The 21195-nt window shown below is 40.1% G+C and overlaps 1 protein-coding gene across 34 annotated transcripts in view; it reads right to left on the reverse strand.

Moving 5' to 3' along the window:
* mbl (splicing regulator muscleblind) overlaps positions 1–21195 on the reverse strand; it is a 547255-nt gene that overhangs the window by 29222 nt on the left and 496838 nt on the right. For 28 of the 34 annotated variants that reach the window (XM_087349109.1, XM_087349031.1, XM_087349084.1 and 25 more), the window contains 2 exons: positions 6109–6282; positions 3917–3970 (listed from right to left, as the gene is read on the reverse strand). In XM_087349109.1, the coding sequence (XP_087205235.1) occupies positions 3917–3970; positions 6109–6282 (228 nt within the window). Of the gene's footprint in view, positions 1–3916; positions 3971–6108; positions 6283–6908; positions 7158–21195 lie in introns of those variants that run through there. The other 6 variants (XR_015535243.1, XR_015535244.1, XM_087349035.1 and 3 more) reach the window with 2 other exon arrangements.

The raw sequence follows: 21195 nt of genomic DNA on the forward strand, positions 1-21195 counted from the left end.
ACTACACAGCGCAACAACCCAGAAGACAGAAATCTTCATACTCACCGCTGTGAAAACCTCAAATCTTACATGTAAGTTACTTCTGTCCACATAAAGTTCCCATGCTGTGTTGAACTTTCACTTCTAATAGCTTGAAATGTGTGCATGATAAAAACAACCTGTAGATGACACTGACAATCCCAGCTAATTTACAGTGACATAGTGTATTATGGGTGAAGCACAATTCATTATGGATAAAACGGAAAGAAGCCGACAAAAGAATGAAGCCTGGTCCTTCACCAGATATCAGACACCTTTAAATTAAAATGTAGGAAAACACTAGTATCTGCAACCTTCATTACCTTTTCTAGTGCAGGTAAATTACCATAAAATATTTAGACATTTCAGCTCTTTTTATCAATCTAAAGTGAGGTGTGCCATAGTCCACTTAAGGATTTGAAATGTTTTGAGCTTCTACATCCAAACTTCTTATACACATTCAATAAAAATAGTCAGAGGGATACTTCACCTCCAACATGAACAAAACATTTTTCAACTTTTTTAAATGGTCAACATGATATCCTGCTTATCCACCTTTATTGTCAAAGTACTTAATGCATTCTGTTAGTAATATTTATAATTAGATGCATCACTTTTATCGACATCAATGGTCAACAGTAAACTTTTAATGTAACAAATAACACTTCCACAACTTCTGTGACTGAAGGAACACAAATACAAACAAAAAACATTAGTCCAAATTTAAAAAAGACAAAGAAAGCATAGCTTAAAATACATAAAAGCACGAAAATGGAAGAGCACTTATTCCAATTCTGATTTGCAATAATTATGTAATTATGAAGCGAGATCTGCAATATGACAGTTCCTTCTACAGACAGTTTGATTAAATATTCCACTCCACTCCCAGGGGTTCAGACATCTGAATAATGAAAAACTGCTTTTGGCTGAGAAGTACGAAGACTTTAAATAAGTAGAAGTTTTCAAAAACTGAGAACATGATGCTCTACAGTCGGCAAACCCCAGAGAGAAGAATTTTTCTTCAGCTCCCCAACTTTATAGGACCTGAAGGTTCAATGAATTAGCTTAGAATTTTATCTTCCTAAATTTCTTACATGCTTTGCCTAACATGATGGAATAAACATTAACAGGTAGGTGGACTCAGCTGATCGCTTCCTTCCATTGGTTTCTCATGGCCCTACTTCAATGAAGCATACAGGTAATCATGTTCCATGACTAAATAGGAGTGGTATCCCGTACCTCTGTTGAAGTTGTTGGGATGGTGGCTCCTTTTTACAGCCAAAACCGTGGTATCCATAAGATGAAATAATGCCCTGCTTCAATATGTTCGTTCACCACCAACTTGTCCAGGTGAACTGCATAAGTCAGTACTGGCTGAATCTTGCATTAAAGCAGGGCATAAGCTTCAAGGATACCACCATAGTACTGGTTACAATGACAGCCTACATGGGTCACTTCATGGAAGAGACCATGAAGATTTGGCCACATCCGAACAACTTCAACAAAGATACAGGATTCTGTAAGATTTGAGGTTTTCACAGCTGTGAGTATGAAGATTTCTGTCTTCTGGGTTGTTGCGCTGTGTAGTCTGGTCGATGTTAACCAACGTCGACCAGACTACACAGCGCAACAACCCAGAAGACAGAAATCTTCATACAGAATTCTCTTGGAGTTGATTCTGGAATCTAGCTACAAACATACTTCAATGCAGTACCATGAGGAAACAACAGGATGAGGGATCAATAACAGCTAGCATCCCAGATTGTCATGGTTAAGTAGACAATATGCAAAGAATCAGGACCCAACTATGAACCCATCACCCTGATGATGGAGGCAGCTATGACCTCTCAAACATTGGTAAACTTCTACCAGACTGCAACCCAGAAGACAGCCATTTTCCTTAATTTTCCTTTATCATACAGGAATAGGGGATTTAAACTTGTAAACTAGAGCTGCCAGACACAAACTTCAAACTTAGGAGTTTAACAGTACTCTAGTGCAACATAGAGCAAGATGGAATGAACCTAAACTATGATGGAAGGATGATAAAGGTTAATATATTACATGACCTACTCAAAGTAAAGATATCTTAAGAAGAAAAATATGACACTGTTAGTCCCATTCCATCATGGTTATGTGAGATTTGAATTATTAACTGCATCTGTAGAGGTCGCACAAGTAGTCTTGACACCTAAATGCGCAATGTGTAAGCTGAGAGAGGGAAGTTCAGTAGTAGTGGGGGTCGCACAGCCTCAGCTGTGGTGACGCACCGATCTAAACACAGCTAGAGCTACAAACCAACTGAAGCTGACTCCCCTCTAGCGCGTGCTTCAGATGGGTCCATCTCATACGACCAAAATCAGTCCTTTGCGCAGGTGCCAGCACTTCTCGCTCGGCCTCTAACTACATGCAGTTTGCTTGAAAGGTAAGGTTGGTTACTGAAGGAGAAAAAACTGAGCAGACTTGAACAAAAAAAAATCCACTAAACAGTACTGAACACTTGCAGTTCAGATCAATTCTCTTAATTTTCCTGGCCAAGACTTGTAGCATTCTGTAATTATATATTGTGCTTATATCTATTATCTATGAACTATACTGCACCACTGCATTTAAAAAACTCCATGAAAAGCATCATCTGAACTAACACTATTCAGTGCTACAAACATACAAAACATGTTTTAGCAGAAGCCCTAGATTCACAGTGCGAGGAATACGTAAAACAAATAACATCTTCTGCATAGATGAAGGTACTTGTCCACCATTCATTCACACAATGAGAATTAAATACACGCCTCAAACATATAAACAAAAACTATATTACAGAAACAAATACCCCAACACATAACTAGATTGGAGATATTTCCAACAGACTACATACAAGGTAGCTTTCCTATTAACTTCACTCCATACCAATGCTGCGTACCATTTTAAAATTTGAGGCATTCCATGGAATCTGTGCTAAGTATATCTTGTTATCAAAGGTTTTTACATCGAAGATTTTTGTCTTCTGGGTTGTTGCGCTGTGTAATCTGGACTTTGTTAACCAACGTTTCAGAGATCATACTGCATCCGTCATCAGGGCGATTCATCTGAAACGTTGGTTAGCATCGACCAGACTACACAACGCAACAACCCAGAAGACAGAAATCTTCATACTCACCGCTGTGAAAACCTCAAATCTTACATTTTTTTTTTAATTTTAATTTCATACCTTGTTCCTTACATGGAACCCAATTTGAAAATGAAACAATACTACAGACAGTGAATGACTCCATCAAACTCAGTATAAAAAGAACGCTATTTGAGTCCAGTCCATCTTCACAACATATTAATTTCCTGTCATTACCAACATGATGGCCAAGCAAACTTTTGCAGTGGGAACAACACTAGCACCATACACTATGATGACAGGTTGTGGAAAACATACTTAACACTTACTGAAATAAGTTCTAGGAAAATGGTAACTACCTGAAAAATATTTAATTTATCTTTGTAGCCTACACAAAAAATATGTGTATTAATTTGTTACGAGTGCACCTAAAATGGTATAAAAATACTGAATTCATAGTTTTCCAGATATGGTACATGGCTTAGGGTCAAGTTTGAACATATAATTTAATTATCTCCTGAAGAGAACGCTTTATAAAATGAAATTTCAAATTCATATTGTTAGTCAGTAAAGATTATAAAACATTGTAGTATTTTCTAAACCTATAAGCAACTATAAAATGCACCACGCCGACAACGAGCGTTTTAAATACTCTTTTCAAAAAAAGTTATTTATACTTCTGAGGAAAATGGCACACCTTTCTGTCTGTAATGTTTAGGAGCTTAGCAGAGATACTGTGGAAATAGAGTAAATGACAATGAGGAGATTACAGAAGCCAAACCAAGTTACCATTAAAGGCTGCCCAAGCATCAGTGGGGTAGTAAACTGCAACTTCCCGTCAACCTCAAAAAACAAAAGAAAAACAAGAAAACATACCATAAAAGAAAATTAATACAGTGCATCACATTACAACTACTGCATTCCAAAACCTTCCCCTATTCCACCAACCAAACAGAAAACAAAAAGAAAATTTTAATAAGCATCTTAAAACTGTCACATGCATTTGTTTCTTGGCATAAAGTAAATTGGTGCCATTATTATTCCTATACATACACACAAAAATAAGCCGAGAACTTATATGCCCTAAAAGACCACACACACATTTCAAAACATGCTTTACACTGTATAAAGGGCTTTTCAGACATCTGTTGAAACTGGAGATATAAAATTCCGGAAGAATTTGAGAATAAGAAGTCTCTCAGTCTCTTTGGTTTTAGTCATGCTAAAATGTTATCTGTTCTGTGTAAGACTGTTTAACTTGGTAGTGCCAGCACTGTGCATAGATCCAAATCAAGATTCTATGGTGTTTCACATATCCACAGAAAAAATGATGCAGTGTCTTACAATGTGCCTTCTCGTCACATGTAACAACTGGCTTATGGGCTGAGAGCTAAACAGTGACAAATAATTTATTAAAGAAAAGGTGTAACAATTTTGGTTTAGTAAAATATCTCATGAAGGACTTCCATCTTCAACATTACTTTTAAATTATTTGAAACATGAACAGATGTAAACAATTCTTTGCAGATCTTCTTCTTTTTCTTAGCTTTTGTCCCGTTTTGGCGGGGTCTGCTTTCTTCCTCTCTTTTTGGAGGTTGCATAATCTATTTATACATTTGGTAGGACTCTTTGGATGAGTGATCGGCCCGTCGCAAGGCCTCTACCTGTACTCAGGACAGCACAACACAGAAAGATGCGGACAAACATCCATGCCCTGAGTGGGATTCAAACCCATAGCGTCAGTGTCCAAGTGGCACAAAGACCACGCCTCAGATCAGGCGGCCACTGTGACCGGCAAACAATTCTTTGTGGATGATGGTCCTAAAGATGAACACTGTTCCCACACAGTCCTTTCCTATTCCCATTTACATTCTCAAAGAGACGCACATCATTTCAGTACTCTTCAAACCAGCAAAGTCTCATCCCGCAATTTATCATCTTGCTGTTGAAGAATTTACTTCGTATGAGCAAAATTATAATACTGAAAATTCTGAATTGAACATTTTTCTAGACAAAGTGGTACTATATTTAAAAAAAAAAAACTAACCTCTACTTCATGAGAAAGAAAGGTTTGCTTTTGTACAAAATTATGCTGTACTATGTATTGTGGCAAGTTCCAAAGCAAACACCTAAATGGGAAATGTGAAACATACCAAACCAGTTCTCTCCTGTCACTTCATCTACATCACAAACTGTCGATCCCATCGTACAGGACGGCATCAGGCAGGAAGTTACGATTTGGTTTCTTCTTCTTTATTACGCCATCTCCTTTACAGGAGGTTGGCGACATATTATGAACAGGATCCTTCCATCTTTTTCTCGGACTGGGACCTGTTCATATATGTTTTTTAGGCATTGCCATTGCCTTCTTCTGTGTGTGAATGGAGTAATTGTTGGGATGCCACGGAGAAACCGGGGAAGCCCCCAGAGGAAAACTCTGTGTTGCCTAGACCATGGCTTTGCCCAACACGAGTTATAAATTCGGGCACCGCCGGGAATCGAACCTGGGGCCCCAGGATTACAAGGCCAGCAATGATTGTGTTTAGCCATTTTAAATCCAGTTTTCTACAGAAAAAAGACTTTAAGAGATGATATTATTGCCCAATTCCCATATTTACAAGCTGGTTGCAGTAGAGAAATGGGCAGCAATGATTTCTGATGGTTCTTATGACACAGCCAAAAACAAAGCTAGGATTAGTCAATTTTCCCCACAAGAATGGACTGGCACAGGTATGTTAACCAAGATGTAACTATTTAAAAGACCAAAACACATGAAATATTTGTTTCTCTGTATAACAGGCACGAAAAAGCGTAACAGTCGCAAATTTGGCTTAAAGTAAATGTCATCAAGCAACAGACAAGTCAGATTTCAGCAACAGCGTGTAATTATTTTACTCTGTATAATTGAAAACACAGAAAATCCAAACTGGACAAGCAACAACTGTGACTACTGGGTCACGATTTCAATGGTAAAAGCTTACCACAGCAGGAACTTGTCCAGGAATCAAAGGTTGACCTGGTGGGGTCAACCCCATCTGCTGCATCAAAGCATTCTTCAAGGCAAGATGATTCCGTCCATTGATCAGCAACTGATCTTTGAGGTGTTGTGGAGGATGGAAGTACTTGCATGGTGGCTTCTCCCGATTACATCGACCCTGTGGAAGATATTTCGAATTAAACAAGGCAAATTACAATAATCATTTACAGCATGTAATACAGAGGAACAAGTGTTCCTGTCTTTGGAATGTTACAGTTCCGAAAGATTAACAGGCTATCCCAAAAAGATGTGTACACATATTCAATGAATGAAATAAAAACATGTTTATAAACTAAACCATTACATCAACATAGGCACTTGGTGAATTAGCACAGCTAACGTACATGTTAAAATTGCCATATCCACATCTTCCATAAACACAACACATGGACACTGATAACAAGGTTAATATTCTGTATCATAATAGATACATCTTTTTGGGAACATACTGTATGCGACAAGTATTTCTTCTTTGCTCAATATATTTTCGCAACACTTAGAATGATGCTGTTTAATCAAATTTCATCAGAATTAATTTATTGTCTATACGAAAGAACCCAATTAGGAATAAACTTTTATCTTCTGACTAAAGTGTATGAGATGCAATGTATATAACAACAGCAGTCACAGAAATCGAAGTCAAAAACAAGATACAATAATCATCATAAATCTTAAATAAAACAACATATTACTTGCCAAAAACATTTCATTTCTGGAATACATTGTAATATTTGTGCTACTTACTTGGTCAACACAGTACTTTCTCATCATATCTTATCCTCACTTTATCCTATTCACCTAGTATCACCCTGCTCATCATTCAGCTTACTGGTTAAACAGGTTTCTAAGGAATTGCATGTAAGCAGTTTGCCATCTGTCAGCGCACTCAGCAATTCATCTGGGGCATAGCTGACATAATGTTTCCAAAAATATCTCAGGTTTGAAGACAGATACATCAATGAGACAGCTGCCTTAAGTGACACCAAATATGAATGGATGAGGACCACAGTCTTCCTTTCTGCTTGGGAATATCTGTGCATTCAGACATGGCTTTGTAAGGCAAATGTGGCAACAGGACATCTTACAATCATAACCTCAATCTATGTTGCTCCTCCACTGCACTTGTTCACTCCACAAAGAACACGCACAAATTTACGTAGCATTAACATTTTTTGTTAATATCGTCCGAAAATGTTTTGTACCTGTTAAAAATTTATCGAGACAAATTTAATATCACACCTTCAATTAGAATTATACTCCCGATTATCTTAATCCAAATTCGAAATGATTAGCAGATTTATTTTTACTTTTTCGAGGCGGTTTCTCCCGGTTTTTTGTAATCATGGATACACGGATCACGGATATACTTCTATGCGTGTAACACTTTTAAACAATTCGCTTTCACACGGTTACACGGTTCGTCTGGATAACTTGACAATTCACACTTATCGGTGCTTTGCGGTGTTATAGGCATTTCACTAATCTTTTAAAAGAAAACGCTGGATTTAAAAAGCCTTGGGAGGGCAATTCGGAATCCTAGCCTAAGAGACGTGTTGGTCCCAAAATGGATCACTACTTGCAAATACGATTTTATCATACGTGCACTTGTTGCATACGAAACACTTCCGATCAGCACTGGTAACATGGCGCCTCGAGTTGCCTTCTGAGCACCTTACACGATAGTCCCTAGAGGGTACAGCGAACGAGGAGCGTAGCGGACTACTCACGTCCGTATGAGGTTTACAATGCGTACCATGTAGACAGGCACTTCCGACATTATGCTTCAATTTCCATATTTTGTACTGTCCCTTTACACAAAATAATTTAACATATAAATTTCACGTGTTACTTCAGTTTTCTAGCAGGTATGTTCAAAAGCAGCTCGTTATTTTAAAACTAAACGGATTTAATTACCAAAACAGAAAAACAGTAGAATGTGACAAGACAAAAATAATTAATAAAATCCATATCATATAGACTTGATATAAATGCTGCGTTCACATTTAAATTTTAGATTTCGGAAGTTATGTCTTTCCTTCAGTTTTTCAATTAAAATTTTGCATGCATTTCTTATCTCTACCGTGTCTCTGATGACAGTTGGTGAAGAGTAAAAATTACAAACATCCTCATTATGCCTGTGCAATTTTCGTCAGACTCCTGTTACTTCTGCAAACATAGTTGTGGGAATCCGCAGTGGCCGCGCGGTCTGAGGGGTGGGCCTTGTGTCGCTTGGTCACTGGGACCGTGAGTCCGAATCCCACTTAAGCCATGGATGTTTGTTCGTGCTTTTCTGTGTCGTGCCTTCCTGTGCACAGGTAGAGGTCTTGCGACGGGCCGATCCCTCGTCCAAGGAGTCCTACCAAAATGTCTATAGATCAAGCCAACGAAAAGTTGGGACCCGCAGTGCTTAGGCACTTGAAGAACGGGTCGTTCCCAGTATCCCCAGTAACATAGTTGTGTATACATTAACCTTTTTGTTTCTACACTGGAGACGGGAATACAAAGATTCTGAACTGAATGGTAACTTACTAAGCATTCATTGTATTTAACTTGCTCTGAATTTAGTTTAGTTTGACACGCTCTTTCTCGGTCGTAAGATTCCTCCTTCATGCTCCAAACCTCTACTGTTCCCATGTATGACGGCGTTCCAACCGGCTAACTTACGCTTCTCAGATCGGCCTCCACAGAGTCGGAAAAGAACACAAGAATAAAAGGCAAAGGAGTAGAGGTGCGGTAACAGCGTTTATCGTAAGAACTGGAGTCGCTACCGGAACCACCCACCATCCCTCTGAGGCAAAGCGTCTCCGCTCCACGATCTCCAGCCATGAAGTATTCCATCCCTAATTTTCCGCTTCGATGCCACCATGCCTTTTCGTAAGCCGGGCGGTCCCTCGTGGTATTCTACAATAACAATGTTCAAGACAGGGGGGCTGCCCAAACTCCTGAAGACTATAATTCGCAATGTAAATGTCGACAAATAAAGAGTTTTCGTTGTTGGATACTATACCGACTCAATTAAAGGCTGAAACTGTTTTTATGGAGATATTTTCAAACAAGAAGGTTCCAGAAGTCGCCAAACAATCGAAATATGCACCTATTTTGTATAATCGTGTGTTATACCTCCAACACGGAACTGGTTGTGTACATGAGAAAACAACATCACAGTCCAAGAAGTTCTGAACGGTCAAGCATTCGAACATAAGCCAGGAGTCCTGTAGAATCTCATTATCTGGCTTTGAAACCATACAAGCAATACATTTATTTTGGCAGAGCACATATTTTATTGTTGGTTTCAAAATCATCAGACCGCTCGCCAACTACATTTCCAGGCCTTCAAGCTGCGATTTAATCTGTGAACTTGTTTTAAAGATGCTGCATACGATGATAGTCCAAGAACCATTCAGCACGTGTAAAATTACCGTCAAATATGTAATAAAGCCATTTGTTCCCAAGCTTAAGTCAAGGTTTCGGCAAACGCAGTGGAGAAGTTCCGAGAAGCTTCCTCTTGGATGACAATTGGGGGCCCCCCCCCCCCTAAAACGTCAGTACTAAAAACAAAAATGGATCCCGGTCTACTTGTCACTTTGTATTAAAATAAAAACATACATTTTCATTACTGTTTGACAAATCTATAATGTAGAACCAAGGTCCATTCAAATCACTCACAGGCTACATAACTGCTGAAGAAATACAGGTATTACTGCAAGTCTACTTCTTGGACAACCCTGACATGAAGGATGGATCCCTCCACTTCGCACCAGACGATTTTTAACTTCCGCTTCGCGGAACGACAGACAGCACGACACGAGGCTATTTCACAGCTGTATGGTCAATTCTTGTTTTCCGAAATTATGCTAGAGAAACCGCCTTTACTTCAGAAGGACGGACAGGCGTGCAAGAGTGGTGCAGGCCAGATCAGCGTGCATATGGCGAACGACCACTGAGGCCGCGGTTTCGACTCCCACCTAGGAAAAAGATGTTAATGTTCATTTTTCATTACAGCTAACCAACCAAACTCATCGCAAAAATAAAATTTAGAAGCCGCAAGATTCTCAGGATCGAACAAGGAAAAATCTGACAAAACATGTCAGGAAATGTAAACATTCCGTACTGAACAGCGCTTGTATTTTCTCTGCCTCACTAGTCCACACGACAACCATACTGACATCGATCATGACAAAGGTGGGAAGTGGGGGGGTTTGTCCTGCAATGACACGATGATACCGATTTTCACAAGAACTGATTTACTGTAAGTAGGATTCGAGATTTTCTCAGCGCCGTGTCCGAAGATGGCAGTCTTCTGGGTTGCTGCTCCGTGCAGTCTAGTAGACCCGGCGCAACAAACCATAAGACAGCCATCTACTGATTGATTGGTCTACAGTTTATTCCCATCAATGTTTACGAACAAGGAGATTTCGGGTTCTCACAGTGGCAATCATAAAGACGATTGTCTTCTGGGATGCTGTGACGTGTAGTTTGTTAAATGTTTACCGACGTTTCATAGGTGCTTACTGCCTCCACCTCTGAAATGTCGGTAAACTTCCACAAGAATACACGTCTCAACATCCCAAAACAATAACCTTCATGCTTCACTTTAACTCTGATGTCAAACAACAAGAAACAATCGAGCGCACAGCAGTCATGACGAGGACTGTACCAAGCATGGTTGGTGATTTCGATTATATCGATCGTGCTTTATCACGGTGGCTGTGCTATCTTGGAACGTGTGAAGGCTCACGCAACGAATTAAACGCTGGTGTCAGGGCACGATGTAATGGTTTAGGCCTAATGATGGATTGGAATTCCAAATTGTGCAGCAAAGGAGTCCAGCGGGTCAAATGTTTTGAGTCAGACTCTGAACAGACTAAGAGACATGATTCATGAAAGTGACAAAGACTGACAACGGACGAAAGATTGACCTTGTAACAAATGACAGAAAACCTAAAATCTCGCTCTTCATCAAGAATTCTGTGGATCGTCAGGGGAAAGAATTACGGCCTGATGGTGCAAGAAACAACCAAGGAGTTCAGTGGAACGCGAATGTAAAAGCTCCACAAATTCTATAAAAATAATCTGAAGGTTATTATCGAACGAAAAGTTTGAATTGGGATGTTGCATAGTGTACTCTGGTAGATACAGACAAACGTTTCAGCTGTACAGCTTAATTAATGCCTTCACTGTTAATACTAACGAATTTTTTTCAGAGTTGTGACGCCGTGAAGGACTCGCAGGTAGGAACATAATGCCTCCACCTTCAGAGTGAATCCCTGAAATCACAAGGCGTCATAACCCAGAACATCGACATCTTATTTCATCACCGTGAAAACCTCAAATCCAACAGGGGCATGTCTGACTTATTAAAGGTCATTCTACGAAGTTTAAGAGATTCTGTGGCGGAAAATTACGGTATAATCAAAGAATGCTGGATTCAGACGGATATGGGATCAAATTGTAATAGTCAACTTCAACTTCGGCTTTTTATCCCAGCTGAGATTCGCCTCCCATATGAAAACAAGTGGCATTTATCACTGTTAAAGTAAATGTGTCTGTCGCCTTAGCATCTTGATCGACGAACTTGCCACAACATCAAGTACAGCCAGCAGAAGAACTTGAAATTAGATTCGGTTCCGAAGGTCCAAATTCCAAGAAACCCTTCCACCCCGATTGAAGATTGCAATTGGAATTCATTTTTTTAAACCAAGGAATGAAAATGGACTATTTTATATGTCTGTGGGTGGGTACGTCTGTCTGAAGTCTACCTCTCCAAATCGATAACTGATCATTAAACCTACCGGAATTTCATAGTTCCTGATTAAATTCAGTGCCAGATTCGTCTTTATACACAGTGCGGCAACTGGAAAACGGGACTGATGCTGGAAAACAATTATGGTTCCATGTATGAGCAATTTGAGCATTGTTTATTCAAAGTAGCTTTCTCCTGCATCTACACACTGAAGGTCATCATACATTGCCGTCATTTGAGAACGTAGTGTGAGCTGAAGTAGACGTCTCTCTTGTGTGTGTGTGTTGTGAAGCAAGAATGGAACAAAGAGCGAACATCAAATTATGTGTTCGGCTGGGCAAAAGTGCCACGGAAACGTTTCGAATGATGAAGCAAGTGTAAGGAGATAATTGTCTGTCTCGTACACGTATTTTTCAGTGGCATAACCGTTTCTGCCATGGAAGAGAATCATTGGAAGACGATGAACATCCCGGCCCAGCAAAAACGATTTGAACGCCAGAGTTGATTGAAAAGGTGCAGGAAATAATTACCAACGACCGATGTGCAACACTTCGAATGATTTCAAAAGATCTGTGCGTTAATAAGGAAACCATTCGACAAATACTAACTCAGGATTTGAAGAAGAAAAAAAGTAAGGTCTGTGCACGGTTTGTTCCACATTCATTAACAGACGATCAACCACAGCTCGTGAGTTGAACACTGCAGGGAACTCATTGATGCCACTGAAAACAAACCCAACTTCCTGAATTCGATCGTTACGGGTGACGAGACGTGGTGTTTCCAGTACGACCCCGAAACAAAGCTACAAATTGCGGAGTGGAAGTCAGCAAACTCTCCCCAAGTCAAGAAAGTTCGCCAATAAAGATCAAATATCAAAACAATGATAATCATTTTCTACGACAGCGAGGGAATTGTGCACAAAGAGTTCATACCCAGTGGCGAGACAGTTACTGCTGCCTACTATCTGGACATTTTGCTTCAGAGAATCCGTCGTGTACGGTCTCAGTATCGAGAAGATGGCAGTTGGTTCCTGTTGCAAGACAAAGCGCCAAGCCATAAGGATCTCACTGTTCGGGAGTTTTTGGTCACCAAAAAAGTCTCATCAACCATATTCACCAGACTTAGCACCGTGTGACTTCTTTTTGTTTCCAAAACTCAAATCACCACTGAAAGGCTGTTATTTTAATAACGTGGACATCATTCAAAGGGCTGTAACGAGAGTACTGAACAGAATTCCAGACACGGCCATCCGCCATTCCTCCCAGTTGCTTCATGGTCGTTGTGTGCAGCGTGTAGGTGCAGGAGGAAACTACTTTGAATAAACAATGCTCAGATTGCTCATACATGGAACCATTATTTTTTTTCCAGTATCAGTCCCGTTTTCCAGTTGCCGCACTGTGTAGACCTATCAGAAGCTAGAAAAATAACAATTTTTTCTAGGTTTATAAAAGTAAACTGGGATACTGGGACGACCCGTTCTTCAAGTGCCTGAGCACTGCGGGTCCCAACTTTTCGATGGCTTCATCTATAGACATTCTGTAGGACTCCTTGGTCGAGGGATCGGCCCGTCGCAAGGCCTCTACCTGTACACAGGAAGGCACGACACAGAAAAACACGGACAAACATTAGAATATTCGAAGACAGATACATAACCGTTTATTAAATACGCGTTGGAAGACAAAATTAAGAACTTCTGGACTAAAGATTACAACAACGGACAGAATTTATATATGACTGTCATCGCTAAAGGCAGACACGAAAACAACGCTGTAAACACGAGGTAAAATAACCGAGGGACGGACGGCGAAGAAGAATGTCTACTCTCGAATTTCTCCAATCAAATATCAACTATAAAAGACTGCAATTAAGCACGGTACGACGTACTTTGCCATCTGTCGTGTACTATCCATTAACTGGATGTGCGTAACGAGCAATCAACAGCTTTCCCTCCAGTTATGAGTGGGAGAGGGTGTAGGCAAACAACCCCATCGAGAGGTCCGTTTTAATCACCTGCTGTGCTTAGAGGCCGCGCGCACTGCTCCAACAGATTAGTCACTGCGAGCGAACAAACTCTCAAAGAACATAAAAAAGGGCCCCATTAAACTGAATATGTTCATGACATTAACCGAGAAATTGCTGGGTGAAATTACACAACACACATGTGAGATAAAACAGGCCTATGGGCGAAACTGGAGCATAACACTGATGTGGTTATGTTGACAGTTTAAAATAAATGGAAACATCATCGTAATCAACACTTGTGCCGTGATTGATGATTTAGCGGTAGGTAATGACTGAACGACACAATGGTAAATGGTGTCTTTGGTGATTGGAAAATCACTGATCTAGATTTCTGCTCCGAAAAACGACAGTGCGGACCAACGTGCACAAGGTTTATTACTATATCACAAACGAGGAACATTAAGACTATTTAAAAACTAAAATAAATATATGCAGGAGCCTACTGGACAAAAAAACATGAAGAACTGTGGTGTTCCGAGTTGTAAATGTGATAAATCAGTTCGGAAGAACGCCTCCATCCTCAGGGTGACAAGATTACACTGGGATACAACCCAGACAGCAACTGCTAAGTCGTGGAAGCCTCAAATCTCATAAAAACAATCGGGATTCGCGGATAAACTACAATAAATCGTTTGCGATTTGCACCTGGTTGTTCTGTGGTACACTCTGTGTTTAGAAACGAGGACTACATTACCGCAACGATTCTATTATCCCTCCAACCACCACTCATAGCTCTCCGCCTACAACCAACATTGATTGACAGTCTCGTGTTGCCATCTGTATTTATTTGCGAGCACTGGTGGTTCATTCTGCTGCTAGACTTGCGGGTGTAAACTCCGACCGCTGCAAGCCTGAGGCGCTTGGAGTTCAAACGAAGACCACACCATATTCTTTCGCCCGAGCTGGAGCTTGCTAAATCACACACAGGCGGAGCCACAAATCCTTAAACCGCGGCACAACCATACTCATAAGGGCTTTTACTTTCAACGACACGACCCAAACTAAATCAATATTTACAATGAGCTGTAATATAGTACACGTTTATTCTGTAAGATGGTAGTTGAAGTCATTCATAATTTGATCGTTTAGACGAAAGTCTAAGCAGCAATTTTTCTATTCTAGTTGTAAGTCGTATACTGGTGATGGAAGGTTCAATCTAACGAATATTGTCATTAATACAATACAATCATCGTCCGAACTTCGCCATATAAGGGGGCTCAACTTCTTTCGAATTTTGAGGGGCCATGGCTAAAGCTAGCTTGCGTTTCCTCAGTACCAACAAAATGAAGCGACTGTCAAGTCAATTCTTATAAACCATCATCAGTACAGAGCGCCACATCGCAGATGAATGACAATGTAAGTAGGATCTGAAGTTCTCACAGTGGAAAGTACAAAGATGGCTGTCTTCTGGGTTGTAGCGCCGTGTAGTCTGGTAGAAGTTTACTGACATTCCAGAAGCAGCTAGAACCTCTAAAACGTCGGGTAACTTCTACCAAACTACACTGCACTACAACCCAAAAGACAGCAACTTCGAACGAGAGTGTACCCAGCACAATCCACTTACAATGATGAAATCAACTCAGTGGGTAATAAACTGCCCTAAAATCTGTTTGCGAAAGAAACTTGTTTGAGACGGTGTTTCCAAAACCACACGAACCGAGGTGCATACAGAGCAGAACCTCGCGATATAACAGCCCGGCTGCAACGCTATATATGCTAATGAATTCGAGTAAACGAGGAGCCGAGTGACGCCATCAGCAAACAAGTAGCAATGGAGCTCTGTCATTACGCTGCCATAGAAACACACAATATAGAGACGGGAGTGCAGAACTATACTAGTTTGTTTCTGGTGTTCGAGACTTGACAGACACACGGACAGACGGACAGACAGTCGGTTGGCTGGCTGGCCGGCCGGAGGGACGGACAGACAGACAGGGTACAGTGCACAAAGCAAAGGATGGGAAAGGGACATTCATTAGGCACTCATACACACAGCAAGCGCATGTCACACTCACGTCTGGGTTCATGTAATTATGGACAGACAACCTCAAAAAGTTCTGCACTCTCTCCTGTCAGCACTGTTATTAAGGCCAGTCTCATTAGGGATCACATATCACGTGCCCAACAATTTACATTTCTAATTACTGTAATTTTACAACGCAATGCAACGTTGTCACCTCAGTACCTAATGGGTAAAGAGTCACTTCATCAAAGAACCAAAACGTTATCGTAGAATTCCTTGAAGCAAGGAGAATGTGAAAATCCTGTTGCCTGAGAGGGCAAGGTGTTTGTAAAATTACTTTTTCGCCGCATCAAATGCCATCCCGAGGCATTCCGTTATTTTTCCAGTCTCTCCTGGTGTAAGACAGGAAAAACTCATTCGGGCTACTTCTTGAAAAGATTATAGTTCCCCAGACGGGAAGTTTCCAACCCAAAGGCTCTTTGTCGTGTTCATAACCCTCCAATAACGGGATTATGAATTTTAAAATCTGCCTCACCTGCTTCGTTATGCCGTTCCAGAAATTCTTCCCATAATCTCATCTCGATAAAGTCTTACCAAACGCAAATGGAGACCATGGGTAACTCCACGTATGATAGGGTACAACTACACGGGTTACGAATCTCTATTTCAAGTCACATCCACTCGCCGATTTACGTGTACTACTTATTTCAAAATTCAACCCTCACTGAACCTTTCGGACGTACACTTCCCCATTCTCCCTTCAACTGCTTATGGTATTTCTATTCTCCCTCCAACTGCATACACTACGACAAGGAAAGGCTTTCAGCATCCCCACTGAAAGACGAGAATGTTAGCTACTGGTCGATTTTCAGTTAGCTTCGAGGTGTCGTTTATTTACTTAATAACAATGAATTTACTGGCTGCAAAGTAATGTCGTGTGACATGACATATGACGACAATCATGCAAGATAAACGGAAAAATTCTAGGGTGCAAGCAATCGTGAAATATCTTGAAATTACTGCGGAAAACCACAAACACGTGTCGCGTCCGACATTAGAATACCAATCTGACGCTGCTGTGATCCGGAGGCATTGTATCAACTAACTCAGTTCAACAGTCCTTATTGAGAAGGTAACTCGTTCAACCAGTCACGTAAATCCTCGTCTTTTATGGAATCTGAAGGTTCATTACCGTGTTCAGAACAACGCGCCACGAGACACTGTCCTGAGACACTTACACCCAACCCTAAATCGCCCACGCTACTGCCGAGTTTATTTAGCGTTGATTGTCAGCAATAAATTACTGCTAGGGTCAATGGTGGGGGGAGCTGAGGAAGAAACCGAGAAACTTCTTACAGCAACGTGTATCTATATCAGTGGTTCCCAAATTTCACCCCACGAATCCCAAACTTTAAAAACAAAACATGCTAAAATTATGCTCTTTCTGAAAAATTCCTCCTTATGGAGTATTTTCTCCTCTTACAGAAACCACTACACCAACACTAAGCGTCCACAAATTATATATCTTCTAAAAGTAGACGAAGAAAACACAACTGTACACTTGAACTCATGGAATACATTAAAAAAGTAACACATTTCTGAGAATTACCACCCATACTGCACGCTAACCTCAAAATAACAAAGCCGAGGGAGAAAAACACAACCACGTAAAGTTTTCGGTAAACCCCTGAAACATTTCGTGTACACATCCCCCCTCCCCAAAGATGTCCCACAATTTTAAAACCATTACTGTAAATCAACTTGATTTGGGGGGGGGGGTGTTTGTGCGCTAGCCAGATGGCCACGGAAAGGTTAGCTAATCTGAATTAACAGTTGATTTATTACCGAACGATGTTCTAGTGAATCGATAATCAGACCTACTATTAAACTATACGATGACACTTGTGCGGTTGAAATAGAAAGTTGTATAATTACGAATTATTGATGCCACCGATTCAGGACGAGGCACAAGACCGGGAAGATGATGAATCTAAGCAACAAAGTAGCAGGACAGACGAGGTTTTCATTGTAAGAACAATGACGGTGGTTGGCTTCTTCTTGTAAAGAGTTTCGCAACATTTTTTCGCATGTACCACACCATAATGTGTCAAAGACACATGTCGGCAAACCACAAAACCTCGCCTAAGGAAAAGCGGGTACTAAAATACACATGGCCATGAACATGTGTGTATTACGAATTCTAATTATAAATTATAAGATATTGCACTTTTTCTATTACCAACGTGCAAATATTTATTTTCATACAGAAATTCGAGGCACAATTGAAACCTAGTGTTGGCACACCACTTGCAGAATAATGTCACTGGGACACAGCACTGTGTAACTGAAAGTACATCGGACTTCATAAACAACACAAGAAATAAAATACAAAGAAGTAGAATATAAACAGTCCTCAGAACTAGAGGCCTACCAAAGAACACATACATTAAAAAGTTTAGAAGAGATAAAAAGTGTGGTCTATTGCCAAGTTAGCTCTCGCAGCTGTCGTCCACGGACAAGAAAGGCCAAAGAGATGTATAGAGTAGTAGCTGCTGAGGCGAAATTCATGAGACGAACCTTACATGGCATGACAACGAACGGAAACAATATATTCTTGCCGAAATAAAGACTGAATATCAATTAGCATTTAAGAGTACAGAAATAAATTGATCTGTCGCGGTGACAGAATGCAGGGAGACAGACTCCCCAAATTAATGATTAAACAGAGACCACATGCAGCAACAAAATCAAAGACAACAGTTTGAAAGGTTATTAGACAACTACGAACGCGTGTTATGCTTGCCAAATTATACAAATACTGGCGGAAATGAGTCTTGCTGGTTACTGTAAATTATATGCAATTTGTGAAGAATTCAAAATGTCTTAACAAAACTGTTTAATTGTAAGTGAGCTCAGACAGAATAGGAGGGCGGTGAAGCTAACAGAAGAATTCAGTTCTTCACGATACACTGTTTCTGCCACACGCCATTTCAACTCTCGCCTCAGCGGATCGAACGAATGCTTCAGGTCTGTTCGTCATAACCAGTTAAACAGTCCGAAGACGTGTTATAATATTCATATATAAAATTTAATCAAAATCTGTTACCTGATTCGGCAGTTATTAAGGCATGACACATGCATACTTGCACTAACAATTTATATATGCCACAAGTGTAATCTTTTAAATACGCAACTCTTGATAATATTATCTTCAGTGAAACGTAAAATAACAATATGTCCATCGTGCGCATCGCAGAGAGGATGGCACTGGAGAATTTTACGAAAAACTCTAAAGGCCATTTAAATTTTAATTTAGGCGGTACCACTTAAACGATAATTTTACTACAGACTTTCTCGACAGAACCTGAAGTCATTCTACGTGTAATCAAGATCGCAACATTTACGAAAACGAAAGCATAATCATAAGTTTAAATTCCGTTTTAATAGGGGCCCATATTTAACTAAGTATAATATGTATTTCATTTCAACACGTGCAAAAACAGTGAACAGTGTAGCTACAGTAAGTCTATATATTTGAACATACGAAAAGATACAGACGAGTTAAAACAAAGGCAAATGACCGTGACCTGAATGCAGTGGTGACCAATGAAGGTCAAGGCAAATGTTAAAGATAACTTATAATGACAACGCATGTCAGAACAGACAGCGCAGCGCAACGTAATAACTATGCTTTACATATCACCGCGTCCTTGTACACACCTTCGCCACTCAATTGCTATCACAGCAGTTCACGGTCTACGTACTCTGAGGTGTAAACATGGGTCAGAAGTAATGGCCAGACCGAACAGCCTGTAATTTAACCACAAGTTATATACCGAAGCCTCGGCAGGCTCTGCTTAGAACCAAGAATCTTAATCGCTCAATTCCTTCCATTGTTTTCCCTCAGCAGGCCGAATTAAGATGGCAGCACACAACGCAGCAGTAAAGCAGTCCGCACTTCTGATTAGTACTCGGAAGGTTCCTAGTTCAAACCTCTGCCGGTAGCTCCAGTTATTGTGGAATTTCTCAGGCCCTTCAATAATTCATGATCACACAGTAAATTTTATTCGACAAGTAACTTCTGCATTAGATAGGCCTACCCGGAAAAAAGATGACAATTGAAGATTTCAGAGATTTTAAAAGACAAATTTCTGATTTAAACTCAGTCTACTTGGGGTCGCTTAAAAACCTAATAGCTTTTCTGGGGCCATCTCTTTTACTAACTCCATCATCATGATGACGACGAAATCAGTGAGCTCCTCAACATCTACTAAACTACACGACGCTACATCCCATAAAATAGGCGTTTAATTAAGATACAAAACAACAATACGTAAGTAGTTATCTGTAACTTATTAAAATGGGACTTTTTGAGAACTGACATTACAGCTATATGCCAACTGGTTAGAACTTACAATCGTAAGCAGCCAAACCGTTTCACAACATTGTCAACAAAAGATTTTATTTTTCCGTTATATGATACATGCGAAATAGTTTGTTCTTGATCAAGCACAGATTAATTTCATTTACATTACTCAATAAGGAATTACCGCATACAAATAGATTTTGAAACTCAGCCAAGATGCACTCACAAAAGGATATAAATTATGCGCTTCAAACATGGACGTTATTCGCGTTCATTCTCTTGTAACAGAAACAAATGCAATTAAACGTTTCTTCCCTTCGTTTAGCCTGCGAGAGGGGTGTACCCCACAGTTCGGCACGAACAGAGATTCCACCCCACTTCAATTACAGAGAACGTAAAAATTTTCAGTTGTTTTCCCATCTGCATCTAAACCAAATAAGCCACCACCGTCCAATGTAGATAATACGGCATGAAATGTTATTTAGTTAATATTACAGGTCTACAGGCCTAGATCCTTCGAGCCCAAATTCTTGAAAATGGCGTAGCTAAAAGACTGAGAGGCTGTGCAGAAGAACAAGCAAATAAAATAAACCATTTTTACAACAGAGATGCCATGTAACCGAGTTTACAACGCAGTCAGTTCGTACCCAAGAGAAAAACACGTCGTTCAGTTCAGTTCAGTTCAGTTCATGGACGTCAAAGGTATTCCTCAGGAGTTTAAATGATGATCTAGAAGTGCCGAATCGTATTAAATACAGCCAAAAATATGCGAACACATTTCACTAAATCTATTCATATAAATATTGCATATTCAACATATCTAAATTTTTAGATATTCACGGCGGTGAAGATTTCGTGGTCCGGCCATATAATTATTAAGTTAGTTACTTCGCGTTTCTATAATTTTATATATTTAATTAGCTGAAATTCCAGAATA

Source organism: Zootermopsis nevadensis, unplaced genomic scaffold (genome assembly GCF_977971745.1).
Source record: "Zootermopsis nevadensis isolate Lab colony 2312 unplaced genomic scaffold, Znev_1.0 Znev_ptg000002l, whole genome shotgun sequence".
NCBI classification, from domain to species: domain Eukaryota; kingdom Metazoa; phylum Arthropoda; class Insecta; order Blattodea; family Termopsidae; genus Zootermopsis; species Zootermopsis nevadensis.